This window comes from Anas platyrhynchos, chromosome 23 (genome assembly GCF_047663525.1).
Source record: "Anas platyrhynchos isolate ZD024472 breed Pekin duck chromosome 23, IASCAAS_PekinDuck_T2T, whole genome shotgun sequence".
Classification (NCBI taxonomy): Eukaryota; Metazoa; Chordata; class Aves; order Anseriformes; family Anatidae; genus Anas; species Anas platyrhynchos.
Window position 1 is genome coordinate 6,983,608 of NC_092609.1, and position 19,977 is coordinate 7,003,584.

The following is a 19,977-nucleotide window of genomic DNA, read 5'->3' on the forward strand; positions in this document are numbered from 1 at the left end:
TTCCAGCTTTCTTCAGTTCATCAAATCAAGTTATCAGTCTCTCGAAGAGAGCAAAGCCTTGAAATCAGCTGTTACATGAACTAACTAAATATGAAAGTTCCGTAAAGCTGCCAGGAGCTTTGTCAGCAAGCGTTCTCTTCCACATCCTCAATAAGATGACTTGGAGCACATCTGGAAGCCTGAAAACGGAGTCACTCCTTAAAAAACCACCTGATCATACATGCAAGTCAATAATCAACTCTGGCTACAAATAACTTCTCTAGAACACAGTTAGGACGCATTAAACAGCACGTTCCAGGCACTGTGGGTCTTCCATTTCACCTACCTGGACAACCTCAGCAAAGTTATCGATCTTCAAAGACTTCCAGTTAACTTCTCCTGTAGGCCAAACCAAGACTGAATCCGTGAATTAAAAATAAAGGGGTAGGAAGAATTTTCCTCCTCACTTTGCCAAGGGAACCTCTCATCCACAATTCAAACATAGGATGTGCTTTTAAACGGCTTATAACTAATAGAGGAAGCAAGTCCATTTGAATGCTCTCTCAGACTGGAGACAGCCAGGGATAGTTAGCTCTTCAAAAAAATAAAAACCAAAAAACAAAACAAAACAAAAACAAAAAACCCAGCGCATTTAGAGATGAACTCGTGATTCAAAGTGGCTGCAAAAATGAGGCTCCATCTTCCACAGCCAGACAATTTAACTTTTTTTTTTTTTTAATTTAAAATTCAGTATGTTCCAATCTCTGGTCTTCAAGATTTCTTCACCTATTAAGAAAACACAAAAACCTTTCCCCGTCTTTATTACCTGTACAGCAAAAAACATACCAGTGCATATAAATCCACAGATGTGCATACGCATACACACATCTGTGTTTATACACACACGAGGAGGGAGTGAGAGAAAGTTAGCGAGAGCGACAGTGAAAATCAGAATTTTTGCGTTTTCGACACAGAGAGCGCGTAAAAATTCTCTCATTTTGAGGGAACTAGAAAAAAATGGAGGCTCTACAAAAGATTTTGATGAGTATGCCTTCGAGGCCGATGCTTTGTAAGATGAGTGATCTGGGGGCCAGCACACAAATATGCAGACGTATGTACATGCATACAGGATAAACAGATCTATACACACAAGCGTGCACAGTATATGTTGTATGATCTCCATAGCGAGAACAACTCGTAGCCCTGATCAGACACGTAGAGTTGCAATCAATTAACAGCAGGAAGACAGCAGATCAAGGGTACAGCAAGCTTTGAGAGGCAGGGGAATGCTCACTTTGCCAGTGGCATGACTGCATGATGCCAAGGATTTTGAATTAGTTGGATTTTTTGGAAGCAATTGGGTTTTTCTTTCTGCGCTGTAGCAAATACAACAGGTTTGCCACCACGTGCTGTTCCCTAATCCATATATCCATCCTCATCCATTGCTGCAGGATCATGAAAGGTTAGAGAAGACGACTTAGGTCCAATTTAACAGCCAATGATTTTTCGATGAGCAGAGCTGCAACAGATTTTATTTAGCCACAAGCATTTTTTTTTTCTTTTTTCTGAGATGAAGTCAGAAATTTTAATTATTATTTTTTTAAAGACACTAAACACAAAACCTGCAACCAGACCAGATAAAGTTCAAATTAGAGTGATTCTGAAACCTTTCATTAAAACGCTGCACATTTCTGTGCAAATTATTTCTGACTCTTCTGGACAAAAGTGGATGAAATAGTTCTTACAAATTAATAATCAAAGGTTGGAACCTTTTACTCACACAAACACTAGTGAATTTTCCAGGAAATATTTTTTTGGCAGGGAATTTTCTCAAATCTAAAATAAAGAGAGGAAAAGTTGGCTTCTCATATTAGTTACTGCTTTTGACTGCTGGGCAAAGGGAATAAAAACAGTAGTTAAGTGCAAGCTTTCCTTCTCTTCTTTACTATGGATAGGAATCGTCACTTCGGACCTTTAGCACCTTCAGAAACACACCCAGTGCCATGCAGGTTCCTCTGCATCTACTTCTAACAATTACTGGTGCTCCTTAGCATGGAAGTTTGACTCAAAACACTCTCCAGATTTAGCTCTTTTGACTGCCCAAGGAGCTCATCATTTTGCTTGTTGCCTTCCAGTTTCCTGAACAGACCGGGAACGCTGTTCAGAATCTGAATGGATCTGGTCTAAGGAATGGGAAGAAAGCAAAACCAAGCATACCTCGCAGCCCTAAATTCCAAAAAAGCAGTCTCATTTTAAAAAGGACCTCAAAAGCTTTTTTTTTTTTAAACTGACACCTGCTAACACGGCAATCCGGGCGCTAAACCAACTGAAGTTGCCCCTGAAAGCCTGAATAAAAATGAGTAACTCTGGTGCACTCAGCAGGTCTGTAATAGAAGTTGGTAAGATTTTTAGATTTCTTTTTTTTGCTCCAGGGTGCTGGTAAAATGTTTGCATTAAGAGATTTTGAACCTTTTGTACCAAAGAATTAGAGATGCGCTACAGTGCCAGTAGCTGGGGGTCTGGAAATACACACCAACAAGTGTCATAAGCTTTGCCTTTGCTGAAGGAAGATGAATAGTACCAAGAAAATCTGTCTAGTTTGTTTTACAGGCTTGTCTTTCTCAGTATGGAACAAACTGACCTCCCTGGTCTAACTTTGCAGTTGCCTATTCTGCCTTTGTCCTGGAGAGAAGAGCAAGAAAGGAACAAATCTATTTTTGCACTCCAAAAACGCATTAGAGGAGGATTATCACACCCACCTAAGGGTACTTCCTTGTTTGTTTATAAAGCACCAAGTATTTCTCTTGGACAGTCTCTGTAGCTGGTCTGTTTTGTGCCTTCCATTTATAATAAAGATATTAAGATGCTTACCCCTTGTTTTTTGTTTTTTTTTGTTTTTGTTTTTGTTTTTTTTTCTAACGAACAGTGGAAGTGGAGAGTCGGATGACAAGCAAGAACAAACACTAGAAACTCCTTGTTCTGCCCCTGCTTTTTAATCACCCAGCATCACCCCGGCTGCAAAACAGCCTCTGCTGATTTACCTGCTTGTTAAAGCACCCCACAGGCTGCAAGTGCGGTGTGCTAGGTGTCAAGTTCTATTTAACGGTGCACAGGTAACCATTCATCTTCCCACAGTTGAAGCACAGAACAGCCTCTTGCTAACAGAACTCATCCCTGCTGCTGCAAGAAACCTCATGGCCTGCAGGAAAACCTCAAGCTAAGAGTTCCAAAGCAAAAGCAGAAAACGCATGATTTGTACTCTTTATATTGGAGTGAATTCTAGCTGCTAAACGCTGCCTACATCTGAGGGCACGTGCTGAGGCTGGGGGGAAGGACACTCAACACCCACTGACAGCAGGAGTGCAAAGATGACAGCCAAGAAGGCAAAGGTTAGAGCTGAACGCTGCCTCAGCTTCCTCCAGCAGCCAGCTGGGGGTCACCTTTCAGCACGCTCTCTGAGACTCTGAGCCCCGAGTTACCGCAGCCGCCAGGTACAGCTGCTCCTTGCTGGCCCAAACTATTGGAAGAGTCTTCAAACTTCAGGGACCTGTTTTATGACAGCCTCGAGATCCAATTAATCTGTTCCTGAAGGCGCTGATCGTCCTGGTGTTTCTGGAGCTGTCCAAGAACAATCCTGAACTGAGGCACTCATCTGATCAGACAGTGCTTTGGCACAGATTTGTCTTTAGCTTGACACATCAAGGTGAAGAGGAATCGATTCTTGCAAGCAACCTCTCAAGCAGGGATCTGATAAGGTGACCAAAACGACAGATCTGTTGTACAGATCTGAGCACGTCCCTCTGCAGGGAATCACTTTCAAGCCTAAGATGTTTCACCCATCTCCCTGCCCCAGAGCGACACAAGTAAAGCTCTTAAGCAATTGCTAACCTGTTCTCAGTGCTCACGAGTCCCAAATCACTCATTTTACAATCTATAAAACATGGCAGCTGGCACCTAGTTGGCACACGGTGACACTGCACACGTTCGCAGTGTCGTCAGGAGCTGCAAAGTCAGGGCTGAGGGGGTTAAGGGAAAACCACACATCAGTTTAGCAACTTGGCTCCCGTAGGATAATTCCTACGGCAGGAGTTTCAGCAAAGCCACTCAGAGGGACCTGCTGGCTAATTCAAATGGGACTTCTGCTGGAGCAGTCAGAAGGCAGCAGGAGATATCCAGTGGGCATCGCTGTCAGTCTGTGGCAGTTTGGGGTCCAGGTATCAGTGGTTAGGTGGGGTTTTCTCTGCTTCACTTTCTCCAAAGCTGTGAAAAAATATTTCTTTTAAAGCACTGTACAGTCCCACGTTAAGGATGGAACCAGCTGCATCAACTTCCAGTACGACGGTGTTGGAAAAAGGTGCCTTTGGTGGTCAGGAGCACAACAGCTCTGCTGATGTGTTATTTAAGTGTGTTCTTACATCTGAGTTTCCTCACAGCAGTATGTAGCTGAGGGGGTCCTACTTTCCTAGGGAAGATTTATGGTTTTTCTCCTACCAAGCACCAGCTCAGTATACAAAGCTCTGTTAATAACACCCAAGCATGTAGATGGAATGCAATTGTTTTCCTTACAACCCCCCAGTTATTTCCATGTCTGTTCTGGACCTTGGGATCTCTTTTGGGAGCTACATTACGCAGAGCAATACAATAAGGCTGAGATCACCGCTGCCTCAATGTAACGCAAAGGTGAAGGCCTTTATGACAGGCAGTTTGGAAATGAATGCAGCCCCATCTTGTCAGCATCAGAGCAGAGCCAGCTCCAGATGGCTCCAAAAAGGAGCTGCTGCTGGCCAGAGCCGAGGCAGGGAGTGCTGCTGGGTGGGCTTCGGGGGAGCAGATTTAAGGAAGGGGGGAAAATACTGCTGTGCAACAGCAGCTGGGAGAGAGGATTGTGAAAGCGTGAGAGAAGCAGCCCTGCAGCTCCCAGGTGAGCGCCGCAGGAGGGCAGGAGGTGCTGCAGGCAGGCAGCAGCAGTTCCCCTGCGGGCTGTGCAGGGAGAGGCCCCTGGTGGAGCAGGCTGTCCCCCTGCAGCCCATGGGTCCCCCATGGAGCAGATCTCCACGCTGCAGCCCCCCCATGGGTGGAGGAGCCCCCGGTGGAGCAGGTGGATGTGGCCTGGAGGAGGCTGCGGCCCATGGAGAGCCCCCGCAGGAGCAGGCCCCGGGCCGGAGCTGCAGCCCGTGGAGAGGAGCCCACGTGGAGCAGGGGCAAAGAGGGACCGAGGAGTGGTGGAGATGAAGTGCTACAGACTGACCACAACCCCCAGTCCAGTCCCCCTGTTCCCCTGCGCTGCACGGGGGGAGGAGCTGGAAGAGCTCAGATGGGGGGAAGGAAGGTGTTTTTGGTTTCTTTCCTTTGGTTCTCACTTGTCTAGCCTGGTAGTAGTAGTAGTTAGGCAGGAAATCTTACTGTCTCCCTATGCTGAGTCTGCTTTGCCCATCACGATCCTTGTTGAGCGATCTCCCTGTCCTTGTCTCAACCCTTGAGCCCTTTGCCTCGTATTTTCTCTCCCTTTCTCTTTGAGGAGGGGGAGGGAGAGAGTGGCCGTGATGGAGCTCGGCTGCCCACCCACCGAAAAGCACTGCAGCTGCAAAGTACTGGAAAAGTTTTCAGAAGCAACAAGGTGTTTAACAAGGAAATGTATAGTTTCCTTTTGCAGGCTTCCTAAATAATTGGGCTTATTTCATATTCCCAACTCGGAGGAGGAGAATTGTTGATTTCACCTTCTTTTTTCTTCCTTGGAAATCAAAGGTGAACAGCTCTAAAAGGAAGGGGAACGTATCAGAAGCAAGCTTTTTTTGGCTTGTAATCCTTTCTTAAGGAAAAGATTTCTCACACACCTTCCCCAGATGTAGGGGGGCAGAGAATAATTTTGGAACTACTCCAATTAAAGTCAGCTTGGGGAGAGTGGGACTTCTCTACTTGTTTCTGAGACATTCGCATTAGCAAGAGAGAGTGTTGTGTTGCCGCTGCCAGGGGCCTACGGTGATGACTTCAGAAACAGAATTGAATGATGTCACTGTGACACCTTGGTAACAGCTGCCTCTGAGCAAGTTTAGCGAGGAGGGACAGAGAAGTGTGCTGGATGAAACCACGTGAGGACTTGTGGATCCCACGTTGAGGTGCATCGAGAGGGCCCACCCTCCTGTAAGTGTTTGGATGCTTCATTTTAGATTTCTGTAGTTTGTGTAAAGTCCTTTCACAAGCATGAAGTTTGGTACTTTGGCTCAGGGATGTAGCTGCACAGAGTGACAGGTGCAACATGTGGCTGAGGGCCTCTGCACGTTCTCTCTTTCCCACACACGATCAAGAAAGAAGGGTAGACAAGTAAGAGTGTGCTGTGGTCCTGCCATAGACCTCAAGTACTACAGCATAAACAAGAGACTTAAAAGTAGCCCATCACATGAAACTTCAGGACAGCAATGCACTTCATCAGCTGGTCTGGCCTGTTGAGTGGAGTGTCTCAGGATGGAGTGTATGAAGATGCACTCCATCTGCTTTCAGATTAGCACTTGCAGTGAGCAAGCTGCCTGGCCTTAACATTTTTCATTTCATTTTTCACCCGACTTTTGCTGGTTCTTCTTGGTCTAGAAAAAAAAAAAAAAAAAAAAAAAAAGTGAACTCAGATCAAAATGGAAGGATTTCCTTTTCATTAATTCCATGTTCTTAACTTGACAGGTTTGGTTATTGACGTAGAAGGGACATATCTGGCCTGACTTGAGTTACTCATAATGTTTCACTTCATTGTAGATATGACTGGAAACCAGAGACAAGACTGGTAAAATCATTCCTAGAACTCTGTGTTGTTTTCCTTCAGGTACCTTGTCTCTCAAGTCGGTGAGGGCTGGGACAGAATGAGATTGGAAAAGTCAAGTGTAGTATTCATTGTTACAGAAGTAGTTGTCCTGTATCTTCTATGGCAAAAGAATTTTCCTGAATAAATATATAAATAAATAGATAAAATTCCCCTGGCAAAGATTGGAAGCTGACACTTACCTGAAAGTTACCAAAGCAACTTCCTCCCGGCAAGGTAACATAGCTCACAAATGGTGGGCCCAGGGAGCTCAGTGATTCATACACAATGATGCCTTCACTTGGGAATACGGCCTTCTGCTTCTGTTTGCTTTCCCAGAACTCCTGCAATATTGCTACGACATTCACTGTCAAAGACATAAAAATGCTGAATGTAGGATGCATACATGTCCTTGATCTTAGTGTTTTCTGTGTTACACAAGAAATGCAGACATATGAGCTTGATACATTTATTATTGATAATAAAATGTCTGTGATTATTTCTGCTGGTGTGAAAAATATGATTTTGTGGCAATTTTGGACTTTCTGGGATTGCAGGCTACTGTAGTACATAAATTGCAGGTCAGCAATATTGTACTATTAAGTCAATGTGTTGGAACTTTGATATCACAGCAGCCATTAAGCTGCTCACTTTCAAACATGAGAAAATGTTATACTCAGATTCCTCTTTTCCATTCTCAAAAAACAAAAACAAAAACAAAAACACATGGTCATGCAAGGAAAGCAGCTGACTTTTAATGCAAAACTTTATGAAGTAGCTGGAAAAAAAGGTGTTGTATATTATGATGATAATAGTTGCAGGCTAATGTGAAAATAGAAATGTGAAAACCAGAAATCCAATTGACATCATGACTATTGAGCCAGTACTCCAAAGTTTTACGTTCTGTGTTGGGGTTTTCTCAACACTTTTCGGCTTGGACTCGAAAAGAATTTTAGTATAGTTTATCTAGACTCCTTTTACAGAGCCATGTGTAGCTTAGAGATAATTTTCTTTCTTTCTGGGCATCGTTCAACAGGTGGTGAGCAATTGCATTGTGCATCACTTGTTTTGTACACATTAGTGGTATTAATACTCTTATCATCATTATTATTATTTTCCTTTTTTTTCTTCTTCTTTTTTTTTTTTTTTTCCTCTCTCCAAATAAACTGTCTTTATCTCAACCTACAGGCTTTCTTTCCTTTTTTTTTTTTTTTTCTTTTTCTTTTTCCTGATTCTCTCCCCCATCCCACAGAGGGAGGGAGGAGGGTAAGCAAATGGCTGCGTGGTGCTTAGCTGCCTAATAGGTTAAACCACAACACTATGCAAAAACAAACAAATGAACAAACAAACAAAAAAAAAACAGCTGTGTATGATGTTCATCATTTCTCACTTGAAAATTTAAATTCAGAAGGTAAGAAGTATGTTTCTTAATTTGGACCTTCCAGTGGAAATATGGAAGCCCTAGGCAGCAGTATGGGTCCTTCAGAGTACTGATACTGGTTCAGTATCAAGTATTAGTGCATACAGGAATCAGTGGCAGAGATAATTTTCCTCATACATGTATAATTTTCCTCTTTCTTCATCTCGTCTGACCTTGTTAGTAGTGGAATAATGTAGAAGTGATCCATTTTGAGACAGTGTCACCCTGGTGGTAGCTCACATGCAATCTATGGACAGGGCATTGCTCTGTTTGCTGCAGGGTGAGCAATGTGAGCTCCAATATTGTCACCGCCTGTTTCCTGACTTCTGGCAGCTGCACTGCTCTCACAGACAACAGCTTTTCTTGGCATTTAGCCATGACAAGGGCAGACACACAGAGTGTGGTCATCACCAGTTCCCTTTTTGCTGTGCTCAAGCCATGAGGAAGTGTGGGTGGTGTGGTCTGAGCTCTGGGGAGGCGAGGCAGGGTGTTTGGAGCACACTGCTGTCTGCCACTGGATGGTGTCACGGATGCAGCAGCAGTGTTGGCTCCTACCAGTTCTGGCATTTTGGGCATTTAAAGCTGCAGAACTCTCATGGCATTGGAATATTGCTTCACTGTAAAGAAGAAAGCTATCTGAATAAATTTTGTATTTGTAACAGGAAACACGTTGGGATAACCACTGTCTCAGTGCAGCTGTGAGAAAAAACTGAAATATTGAGGAACTCTTAACCACAGAAACTGACTTCTGCTTTTCTAAATGATGATGAATGTGGGAGAAAAACTGGTCTACTAGCCAGGGAAACTGCTACCGGTACGGACTCCAAATGGTAATCCACCTTCAGAAATTGGTCTCTGGCTGAATACCTCACTGATGTAAACATCTGAGTGGTTTTTTTTTCTTCTTTTTTTTTTTTCTTTTTTATGAGACCTTCTGCTCCACAGAGCATGCACACATTGGGTAACAATCTAATTTTAAACCCATTAAGTGAAAACTGATATTTGAACATAAAATTCATGAATGTAAAATTTCCAAGTTTAAACATGACAATTCAGTAGGAGCTGTTGCTTCAGTGTGAGAATGGTATTGGTGACATTCAGTCCTTTACTGGTATTGAAATAGATAGCAACAGAAAGTATCAGCTTTAAGAATATCACTGATTTAGGATGTTTCCATAAAGTGCTTTGGTTTTTGAAACAACTGTTGTCCAAGAGTGCAGTCCTTAAAAACAATAATGCAAAGTCCACAGGAATAATGAATTTGGTGGTGTAGGTAACCCACAGTACTCTTTCTGGTCTCATCATTCAGCCTGTATGATACAACTTTTGGTAAAACAATAAATAAATAAATTTTAATAAAGCTTGATTTCTCCCACATCATGATGAGATCGATTATTCTGTAGGTAATAAACTGCTGAGTCTTCTAAGAAGATGTACAATGCAATTGGCAAAGCTGCACAGGGAAATCCCAAGCATGATCATTTTTTGTCCAGTCCAAGTCCCTAGATTTTAGTATCCTAAGCCCCTCATTGATGGAGGGGAAACTACCTATAAATATCATGCGTGCTTTTGCTTACCAAGAGGAAATTATACTGGTATAGTGGTCTATAAAAGAAACAGGTATTTAAACTGTTTAGTACCAATGATAGCAATAAGTGACCTAAATTGCTGTGTGTCTGATCCTTGCTTCTCTTCTGTTGTTAGTTTTACAGAAATTAAGAGTTCAGAGTGTAAAATTTCTGTTTTAATTTCCATTCTTGTTCATGAGTCCTTTCGATGGTAATTCAGCATTTAGACAGCCTGCATCTCTCACTTGGCTGAAAGTTTCCACTCTGAAAACTAATATTCAAAAGACTTTTTAGAGCTATAGAGAGGTATCTACTTTCACTGCAATACACCAACAGAAATATATTTCCCTTCTTTTCCTGAAATCCTGAAACATGCTTTAAGCTGTCTCAAATTTTACAGATAAAGCAATATTTTACCAGAGGACTAGTAAGCAGTGAGTAGCTGCTACAGATTAAACTAATACGTGTATGACTAACACAGAAACAGTAGCTGAGCAGCATCATTTTTATTCTGTTTAGAATTTCTGTCAAATGAAAGCTATGTGCCTATCCCACAGTGCAGCTGGATATCTCTGTAATTAAGTAATTAAAAGTGCCTGGGTTTGTACTGAATTGGATAAACATAAAACCTGGCTTAGCTGTGAGGATGGTAGCAGGAAATACTTGGTGGTATATATGTAGTGGCAGCATCAAATTATCACTGCAGTTTTTGCTGTGATTTTTTCAATCCTAGCCAAAACTAGCACCTCAAAACAGTGATGAACATGAAGATGCATCAGGTTAAACTACAGAATGCAGCCATGATATCAAAGCCTCAAACTTTTTTTTCCCCAAGAATTCTTTATGTTTTGATTTAATTAATTTTATTTTACTCAACTGTTTAGCTTGAATCAGTATGTTTATCATCATTAAATTAAAACAGCATATCAATTTCAAATATATAATTAAAACAATTTCAGCTAAACTTGTAAAAATTCGGTGTGTGTGAAAACAGTTCTCTACTAAAAAAAAAAAAAAAAGATTTTATTTATGCCTAACAGCCACTACAGCCACTATTATTTTTTTTTCCTTCATTATGTATCACATGGATTTGTAGTAGTTTAGGAAGATGTGAAAAATGTATACATATGATCAGATGCACAATCAAATATACTAAGTTACTATTCTAAGATAGTAACTAATGATTACTAATATGATGATTACTAATGTTGTATTAAGATCTCTCAATATTCATTTTTCCTGCAATCACATGCATTGTTTGCCTTCATTTCTAAACATTCCAGGCAGAATGTTGTTCAGTCTCTATGCTGTATATCAGTATTTGGAATCCAACTGGCTTAAGTCTAAAAATGCAGTATGGAAAACAATGAGAATTTTCAGAAGTACATAAATGAAACAACAAGATTCATGGTTTAATGCAGCAAAATACTGTAATTTACGTCTCATTTTGAAAGGACATTCTCATTGTAATTGACTTTCGTATTTTGAAAGATGCCTATGATGTGGTTGAGTTTTTAAGATAATGCTTATAGTATTTGTATGCAATGACAAACAATTTTCTTCAGGATTAAATCATCCATGCTTTAAAACAATTTATTTTGTACACTGTCAGTTGCTGAATTAGTTAACAGTATTGATTTTGTTGTAGGCAATGCCAAGACCCCATTCAGACAATATTTTATCCACTTTATACCTCAGATCTTTCTCAGTTAGAGTTTCATAGTAGTACGTGCATCACCAAGTTCAAGAGCAAGAATTCCATATACCCTCCTTTAGTACTCTCCCATCTGTGAATATTAATGGTTCCACAATAGTCTATTTGAAGCTGGCTGTAATGCCTAGTTACGAGGTGAGAAGATGATTTTTCTTCTCTACTTTGCTTTTTACTCAGCTGGAAAAGCCTCTTGCCCAGGGGCTGAGCATTGTACCAAATGAAGCTGTCCCCAAGTGCAAATCCTGGTAGAGTTCTTGAAGTTTTCCTAGACTCTAAGGACTTTTTATTATTTATTTATTTATATATATATATATATTTGAATTTAGGACAGGCTGCGAGTTCTGTGGAACAACAAATATGTGGGTTATACAGCTGCATTTACCCTAAATGAACCCTGAGCTCTTTTGAGAGTTCAGAAATACAGTTTGATGTGAACTGTGTTTGAAAGAGGATTAAATGATAACACATTTATTATAACACAACATTGTTTTCCAGACAATTTCTCACCTTTCAGTAGCAACTGTCTTGCCTCTGCTCAAGGAAGTCTGTGAGTCAAATTAAATATCATTCTAAGTGGGAAACAGAACTCTCCAACTTGGATTATGTCAGTAAGTTTGCACTGCATTGATGCCAGAAAAAAAATAGCTCCAAGTTTCTGTGAATTACTGCTAAAAATACTGGCTAGGCATTCACCTCAACCAAGGCAAACAAACAATGCCATAAACAGGAGGCTGGCCAACTGGGAGGGGGGTGTTTTGGCCAAGACTGGAAGGGCAAATCGGAGTGGGAGCCAAGTGACTCTGCCACTGAAGTGGAATGGAGTCATATACTTGACAACGTCTCACTGCCGAGAGAGTGGAGTATAAAGAACACACACACAAGATAACCACCTACTTTGTCATTTTAAAACTTAAAACAGCTGTTTCTAAAAGTCCTTTTAACTGCCTTCGTGGATTTAATTTAATACGTGAATGCAGAAGAAAAATACAAGCTTTTTGAATGAAAGAAATATGTAATATGAAATCTATTAAAGAAGATTCTTCAGTGAGAGGCTAGTAAAGTTCCCTTACATGTCTTAAATCAAGCCATGGCACATAATCAGTAAAACTATATCGTTTAAACAAAGTTCATAAGTTACAAGTGCACCCTTCCCCAGCTGCAGCCTATTAAGGCTTGTAACTTAATGCATACATCTTAGGGAAGCTGTTAAATTGGGCTCAGGCTAGCAAAGAGATACTGTTTAAATCTCTAGAAAAAAAAAAAAAAAAAAAAGGCAGCAACTGGAGTGGGATCCAGCTGTTTTGAGGGAAGGTTTTATTGCTTCTCTTTTGATTTATTTTGCATATTTTTAAACATATAAATAATAGCTTTAGGAAAAAAAAGGTACAAATGCGAGTAGGCAATATCAATTAATTTTCCCATGATCTTACTATGCATTTATCATATATATTATGTTATGTATTAGCATGTTAGCAGTGATTTTGTTAGGATATTCTGGTCCATATGCTATACTATTCTGTTCTCCATGTATATGTACAAAAATAAAAAGCCCCATATCCTTACTAAACCTAATGAAATTAGGTATATTGTTAAATATATATAAAAACATTATCAAGTATCATGTACTGGGACACCAACAATATGCTGAGAGGACTTCAGGGGCATTTTTCCTTCTCCATGATGGATTTGGATGCTATATGAGTGAGCTGATCTAGCAGTGGACTACTAGGTGATTCTGTCTAAAACCCTTAAAAAGCACAAAAAGTAGCAAGATGTTGTTTCAGGAAAAGAAGATCTGATTGTGGGGTGAGATTCCACTTGTGAGAAGCAACATCTTTAATTGGCAATGGCTACCTTAAATCCAGCACTGACTGACAGTTCCTAGACTTCAAGGATTTGGAAAAAGAACAAAATAAAATTAAATAAATGAACTGGATGGCCTCCTCAAGAGCCATTCTGAACATGTTACCAAGTAAAGGAAGAAAGAAGAAGATGTTGGAGGCAAGCAGCTCAGAGAATGGTGTAGGCTTTGTGAACCATTGGTATGTTTGTAGTCACAGCAGATTTAGATGCAGCTAGGGAAAGGAAGGGTAGAGACTGGGAGGGTTTCACTGACACCACCGTTGGACTGAGGCAAAAAGTCAATCCCTGCAGCGTTATGAATTGAGTAAGCAGGTTATCACTTGGAACAGAATGAGTAGACATACTAAACTCAGGTGTTTTTAAGCTGATAGTCTGAAGACAACTGTTAATCATTGCCGAACAGCTTGGCTTGGTCTACATTCTTATGTAGCATTACATGGGAAAACGATAAGAACCTTGGTATAATTTCAGCATCTGAATATAGCAATAAAGAATTATAAATTGGTCAATCTCCTGTGATAATCAGAAGTATAACTGATTCGCATAGGAATAGTATAGTAATAATAACATTAATCTAGAAAGGAAAAGACTGTTTGATAAAACTTTTAATCTTGTAATATTTCTCCAAGGCAACTGACTTACTCTGGCTATAGTGCACTTCAATTTAAAAGCTTGTATCAGAGAGCTAGTATGGTACCCACTGACAAATCTATTTCAATGTTAAATGAAGAAAAGTGAGCTGGGCTGATTCTACCAAAAATTATGGGCAGATCCCCATAAGTTAACATACTTTCTTATTAAAAACTCTACAGTCTAACCTGTCCATCTATTGCTGACCTGAAATCTTTGCTGGCAAAACGTGCAAAGGAAAATGTGCGATTTGTTGCTACCAGTAAAAAGAAATGGAGACACAGTGCTGTTCAGCTGATGTAAAATCACTTTGCTAAATGTTCACAAACCAACCAAGTAGCAATCCATCTAGGAACCATGAATTCAAGTCAGGGCTTAAAAAGACTTTCTGGAAGTACTTAGCTTTTTTCCAAGCTTTATTGTAACTCCTACCTGATACCATAATATTTTTTGATATGAAAACGAAGTCGTAATAAGGTCAGCATATGGATTAGACCAGTGCTGGGGTTAATTAGGTCTGCATGGTAGAAAGCATTATCTTTTTATCATGTTATCTGGGATGGAAGCTACATACAGCGCACAGTTCAGGGAAACACACACACCAAAAAGCAAACACAACTCTTGCAGTAGCATGAGTTGAGCACTGGGCTCCTTCTTCTTGCCTTCCTCCTCCATGTCTTTGCCTGTCCCATTCTTGCTGGAGCTGCCAGCCCCTCTGCAGCCCACTGTTCCCCGTCCCCCATCAGTGGGCTGGTGACAGGCCTGCACCACGGGGCCTTGCTCAGACCCCTGCTCTCTGCCAAAGATTGTTTACCACTATAAGGATAAAGCATTCTCATGGCAGGGAGGAACTTGTGAGAAACAAATTATCCCTGCTGTCTTGTTGCCAGGGCACCCAGCCATGATCTTGCATCTTTCCCAAATCCCATCATCTCTGCCTCTGCTGGGCAGATGCTAGCCCAGAAGGAGCACTGCTGCAGCAGGCACAGCACCACTCACTGTATTTGCTCCTGCAAGCTGCACCCAGGAGGGCAGGGACTTTTGAACATCTTGTCTCTCCCTGCTGCTGTTGAAGAAAGCCCTCTGTGAGACATTCCCAACAGAACAAAGTGTTGGGACAGTGCAAGCCAAGACCTCTAGGTTGGAATGGGAACAAAAAGTGTATGTGGTGCTGAGCAGTGATGAGCAGACTTGCTCTGACATCTTGCCCTAGCAAAACTCAGTCCTGTTGACATACTGAGTCACACCACATTGTGAAAAGGGTAGATGCTGCTGCAACAAAGTAGATCCTGAATGGACTTCATTCTTACTTTGTTCTTTCCAATAAGGTCTGAAAGTAATGCGTTTGTAAGAGATGTGGACGTGGTCCCATGGGGAAACATGAGACACTATGTTCTTTCTAGTCTAATACTTGCTTGCTGTATTTAAATCTGATTAAAAGTCAGAGATGGACACCACCTAGATCTAAAGATGACTTTTTGCTGAAGATAAAAAGAATGCATGTAAATTCTCATCTGACTCATCAGACAAAGCACTATGAATGTCTGTCACCAGTCAGAATTAGTGGCACACACTCACAGCAACTTCAAGCCTGTATAGGTTAAATTTATATTAGAATGCCTTCAAAATTCTTTTCATACCTCAGAAAATCTAAAGTAGAAAAAAAAAAACAAAACTACTCGAATCCACTCGCACTTTTGTTTCTATTTAATCATCTCTCCCTCCCTTAGATCTGTGGGTGGTCACAAATGCATTGTCCAAGCAGCTTGTACATACACTTTCAATAAAAGCCTTGTCAGTAGACCTGCAGGAACTGGTTACCAGTGGAAACTTATGAAAGGGAATGCCCCTCTCCTCGAGCCCACCCCCCACACTGCACCCCGATCAAATTCTTTGTTCCTGTGATGTGTGTACATTCACAGACTGCTCCACGAGGTCCCAAGACTGCAACAGTAATACAAACCTACCCAGCAGCATACAAACCTCCTGCAGGGTGGCCTGAGAAACAGATGTCAGACTCCTAAGCTCTGGGACAGATCCTTATGCTACATTCACACAAGAGTAACATCCTTCTACAAGAGTAAATCCAACTTAGTCCCAGGGAACTACTGGGTCAGCCTCTGACTTTTCAGTGTGGCTATGAGCATAAGAATCTGGCAAGTGGAGTTGTTTAATGCAGATGTACATGGGTTTTTCCCCTAGGTCCATCACTAGCCATGTCTTTAAGTCTTTATTCCTTTTACAGCAAGTTTAGAAGGCAACAGTTGACTGTATGAGACTGATTTTATTAACTCTAACAGAGCTGTTGACAAAAGAATGAAGTGGAGATTAAATAAATGTCTCTGCAGTGTGCCTCAGGTCACACGGGAGATTACGATTAGAAGTGAATGTTAAATAAATAAATAAATAAAACTCCCTTCTAAAAATCTAACATTGTTCCAGCATTGTTTGCATGTTAAATGATTGACTAGGTGATTCAGACTGAAATGACACCCAGCAAAATACTAATTTTACAATCAAATTGTTTATGTAGGACCAGATTTGGGGGCATGACATCAAGAGATCTCATTCACCTGTGAAGAAAACTGAGAACAATGGAATTTAACTATTGTTTCATTTGATCTGTTGAAGAGGGTTTTTTCCATTGTATGAAATCTGTGGATGTATTTTCTAAGAAATTACTAATTAAATAGCACTTTGTTCCATGCATAGCCCCACTCAAATCATAAATTCAAATTTAAATACTCTTATTTCCGTGATGTGAGTTGCATTGAACTCTGTTTCAAGGGATGCATCAGGCCAGTTTATTATGTGCCATCTACTGAAAGGTACTTCAGAACATTTCACAAGGGATAGTTTGTAAAATGAGAGAGAAAGAAAGAATAAAGTGTTTTGGCCAGGTTTAAAAAGTGCATCCATAGTCAAGTCTGATATGGGGGGGGGGGAGGGAAATCACATTCCATATACTTGCAGGAAAACATCTTATGTTTTAAGATTGCAATATTTGATATTTTGCAGTACTACAGTCAAGAAAGGTAATTTATAGGACAAACTAACCACAGAAAGAGAGTTGGCATAAAGTTTTCCAAAATTGTCAAGCAGTAAAGTTTTTACCATGTTATTAGAATGTAATTAAATATCCTAGGTAAAAGTTGTGAATCAGTTTTCTGAAATGCAAACTTAAAAAATAAGCAGCAACACTGCCTTCAAATAGGCAAGATAAAATAATGATAGTTTGTGGTATGCACACGAATACATGTACAAGCATGTTAATTACTTCTCTCTCTTAATTTGTTGGGTACAACAGACATTTGAATTAAATACACTCACTATCAGGGAAATAAAATCATTATCTTTGGTACTTACAGTCTTTAAAAACCAGGGCAGGGTCTCGATGAGGCAGAACTTGGGCAATTACAAGTTGCAGAGACTCCAAGGTTCTGTCCATCTCTGCTCTGCTTTTCCAGAAAGCAGCCACAAGCTGCCCTCATGCCTGAGTCAGGCAAGTCCTGTACCAACTCTGGATTCCTGAGGAATCTCCCCACGTCTCCCAATCAGGCATTGCCTCAAACCCCACGACCCTCCGCAGGGTCCACCTCCCCGGACTGCTTATCTTTGCTGTATGCTGAGCTAATTAGCTGCAAAGGCAGGCTGACAGGCGCATTCCTACTCCTTCCTTCTGTTAAACACACCCACCTACAGGCCGGGGAGAGAAGCTAATCACCAGAAAGAAGTTTGTTTCATCGGTTTATTGGCGATGTGCTGAGGCAAAGACCTCTCTGGTTCATACCAAATGAATAAAGAGACTCTCTTGCTCACCCAAACCCTCAAATTATGGAAAAGATTGCAAATATAAGGAAATACTTATGTAAAGCTATACTAAACGTGATAGCCTGAAAGCAGCATGCAGGCTCTTGTTTAAAAACAACAAATTCGATAAAAAGTATGGTGTTTTTTTTTTTTTTTCTTCCTGTAACTATGTAACTGGAGAAGAAGGATATTAATGGCAAATAGAAAATTAATCCGATTAGCAAAATTAAACTTGTGATATATTAGGTTAACCCAATTTGAATCTGGTTTCCTGACAAGCAGTTTCCTTTCTCCCTATACAATAAATGTATTAAAATACCAGTGAATTAAACTGTTTACATCTAAAAGGACCTGTGGGATATGCAGAGGTCTGAAGAGGCACTCCAATCAAGGCAAACACAGATGCAGTGGCAAAAGCTTGAAGCACGAATGTAAATACATTGCTGTCACACACATTTGTGTAAGAGTCATAAACTGTACAAAATAGTTGCTTTGCTCAGCTTACTTTTATTTCAATTCCAGTAAAGTCTTCTTTTTGATTTGGAAAAAATCCCAAAGTAAGGATGTGTGTTCTTTAATTACTGTACAGTCTTTCCCAAAGAAAGATTATTTTTTTCTTTTTTTCTTTTTAAAGATGCAGCAGTGGAAAACTGCTGGGCAACCTTTTATCTCCATCACTTGCAAGTTTCAGTACATACTGTTTCATTTATAGAGTGTGCATTGCACAAGGTGTATCTACTCTTTATCTTCATGTTTTGTTTACAAATTAATGAACTAACATTGTGTTTGTTTACTATAACATTTAAAACCCATTTTGTTATTACCCGCACATTCCTTGCTAGGTGAATTCGCTAAGATAATCAATAATGCTATTGTCTTAACCTCTGCATTTTCCCAAGTTCACTCTAAGAGAACTCTAAACTTCATCCCATGTGTAAACTTTGTGGCGACCTTTGATGACTTCAGATATTTCAGGAATTCTGCTGCTTTGAAAAACAAACAAACAAACAAAAAAAAAGGCTTAATAAAGATATATTAAGCTGTAACTCCCTCACTTACTCTACTCTCTGAAAAGTCTCGTCTGGCAGAGTAAATGAAAATGATAACTTAGAGCCATCCATTAGAATACCTTTAAAAGAGTTAATGGATGCTTTAAAGGAACATTTTGAAAATAAACAGCATGGATTTCCATCATTCCATCCTTTCTATTCTCATGGAGCACAATCAAACGGGACAGGCTTTGTATATTTTTGGAACCCATTACCAAGACAGACTTAAGGTCATGCACCAGAAAGAACTCACCCACTGTGAAAAGCTCTAAATTAGAAGCCAAAAAGTGTGTGCACATCTTATGCAAAGAGCTTCAACTGAAATCTTATTAAGCAGTCACTGAAACAACCCCTTAACAGATAAGAGTGTAGAAACATAAAAATATGTTTTTTCCCTTTACATTTAAAATGGAAATAAAATTAAATTCAATTAGGCTGCTTTTCTGCCCGTGCTAAAAAGAGCTATTTGCATCAGGAAACAGCCCTACATACCTTGATAACAATCACATTTAAGATTTAATTGGACTTCCTTACTTCTGTCACCAGACCTTCCTGCAGCTTTGATGCTAAAAGAAACACTTATCTATTACATCTCTGCTCCGGCCTGCCATGCTTTTAAGAATGTATACCGCTGCTAGCTAAGACTAGGTTTTTTATTGTAAAAGCAAAAAGACAGAAGTTGAAAACTTTCAAAGCAGAGCATGCTGCAAGACAGGACAGAGGCTGTAATTCTCAATAGACTAAAAGCTGATTTTCAGTTAGGGTAAAGTAGAATATAGATAGTATCAGGTGTGAGTAAAAAATCAACCTCAAATCCAAACTTCCTCATTTCCCCAGCCAAGTAAAAGATTTAAAACGTTGCAAACTATGGGTTGATGACAAACTTTACCATGTCATACGTCTCTAGGAAGGCTCTTCACCTAAATCACAGATACATCAAGATACTTGTTTTTCTAGGTCTTCAGAGACCCAAAATAACATAAAAAAAACCATGGTAATATTTTTTAAAAAGAGAAGTTCAGAATGCTCACCACTTTATGTAAATTGTTAAATGAATTAGATTTATTGGTAACTGCACAGCCAAATTCAAAACCTGAGTGACTGCCAGATCTCTACAGCACTGATTTATTCCTTTTCTCTTATCTATAGATCTTTTC

The 19,977-nt window shown here is 40.2% G+C and overlaps 1 protein-coding gene, 1 long non-coding RNA gene and 1 pseudogene across 2 annotated transcripts; 1 reads left to right on the forward strand and 2 right to left on the reverse strand.

Annotated features, from left to right (window-relative positions):
- LOC139999308 (kinesin-like protein KIF27) overlaps positions 1-5,696 on the reverse strand; it is a 41,029-nt pseudogene extending 35,333 nt beyond the window's left edge.
- Positions 5,697-6,007: 311 nt separating this feature from the next.
- LOC139999334 (uncharacterized) lies at positions 6,008-9,564 on the forward strand. Its single transcript, XR_011804722.1, has 2 exons — positions 6,008-6,120; positions 8,849-9,564. It is a non-coding gene; the product is annotated as an uncharacterized lncRNA (long non-coding RNA).
- LOC139999333 (protein limb expression 1-like) lies at positions 6,290-17,641 on the reverse strand. The gene is made up of 3 exons (XM_072027151.1): positions 17,328-17,641; positions 6,970-7,133; positions 6,290-6,560 (listed from the first exon to the last, which is right to left on the reverse strand). The coding sequence occupies exons 1-3, from the start codon at positions 17,407-17,409 to the stop codon at positions 6,525-6,527; spliced, it is 282 nt and encodes a 93-aa protein (XP_071883252.1). The 5' UTR covers positions 17,410-17,641; the 3' UTR covers positions 6,290-6,524.
- Positions 17,642-19,977: the final 2,336 nt, after the last annotated feature.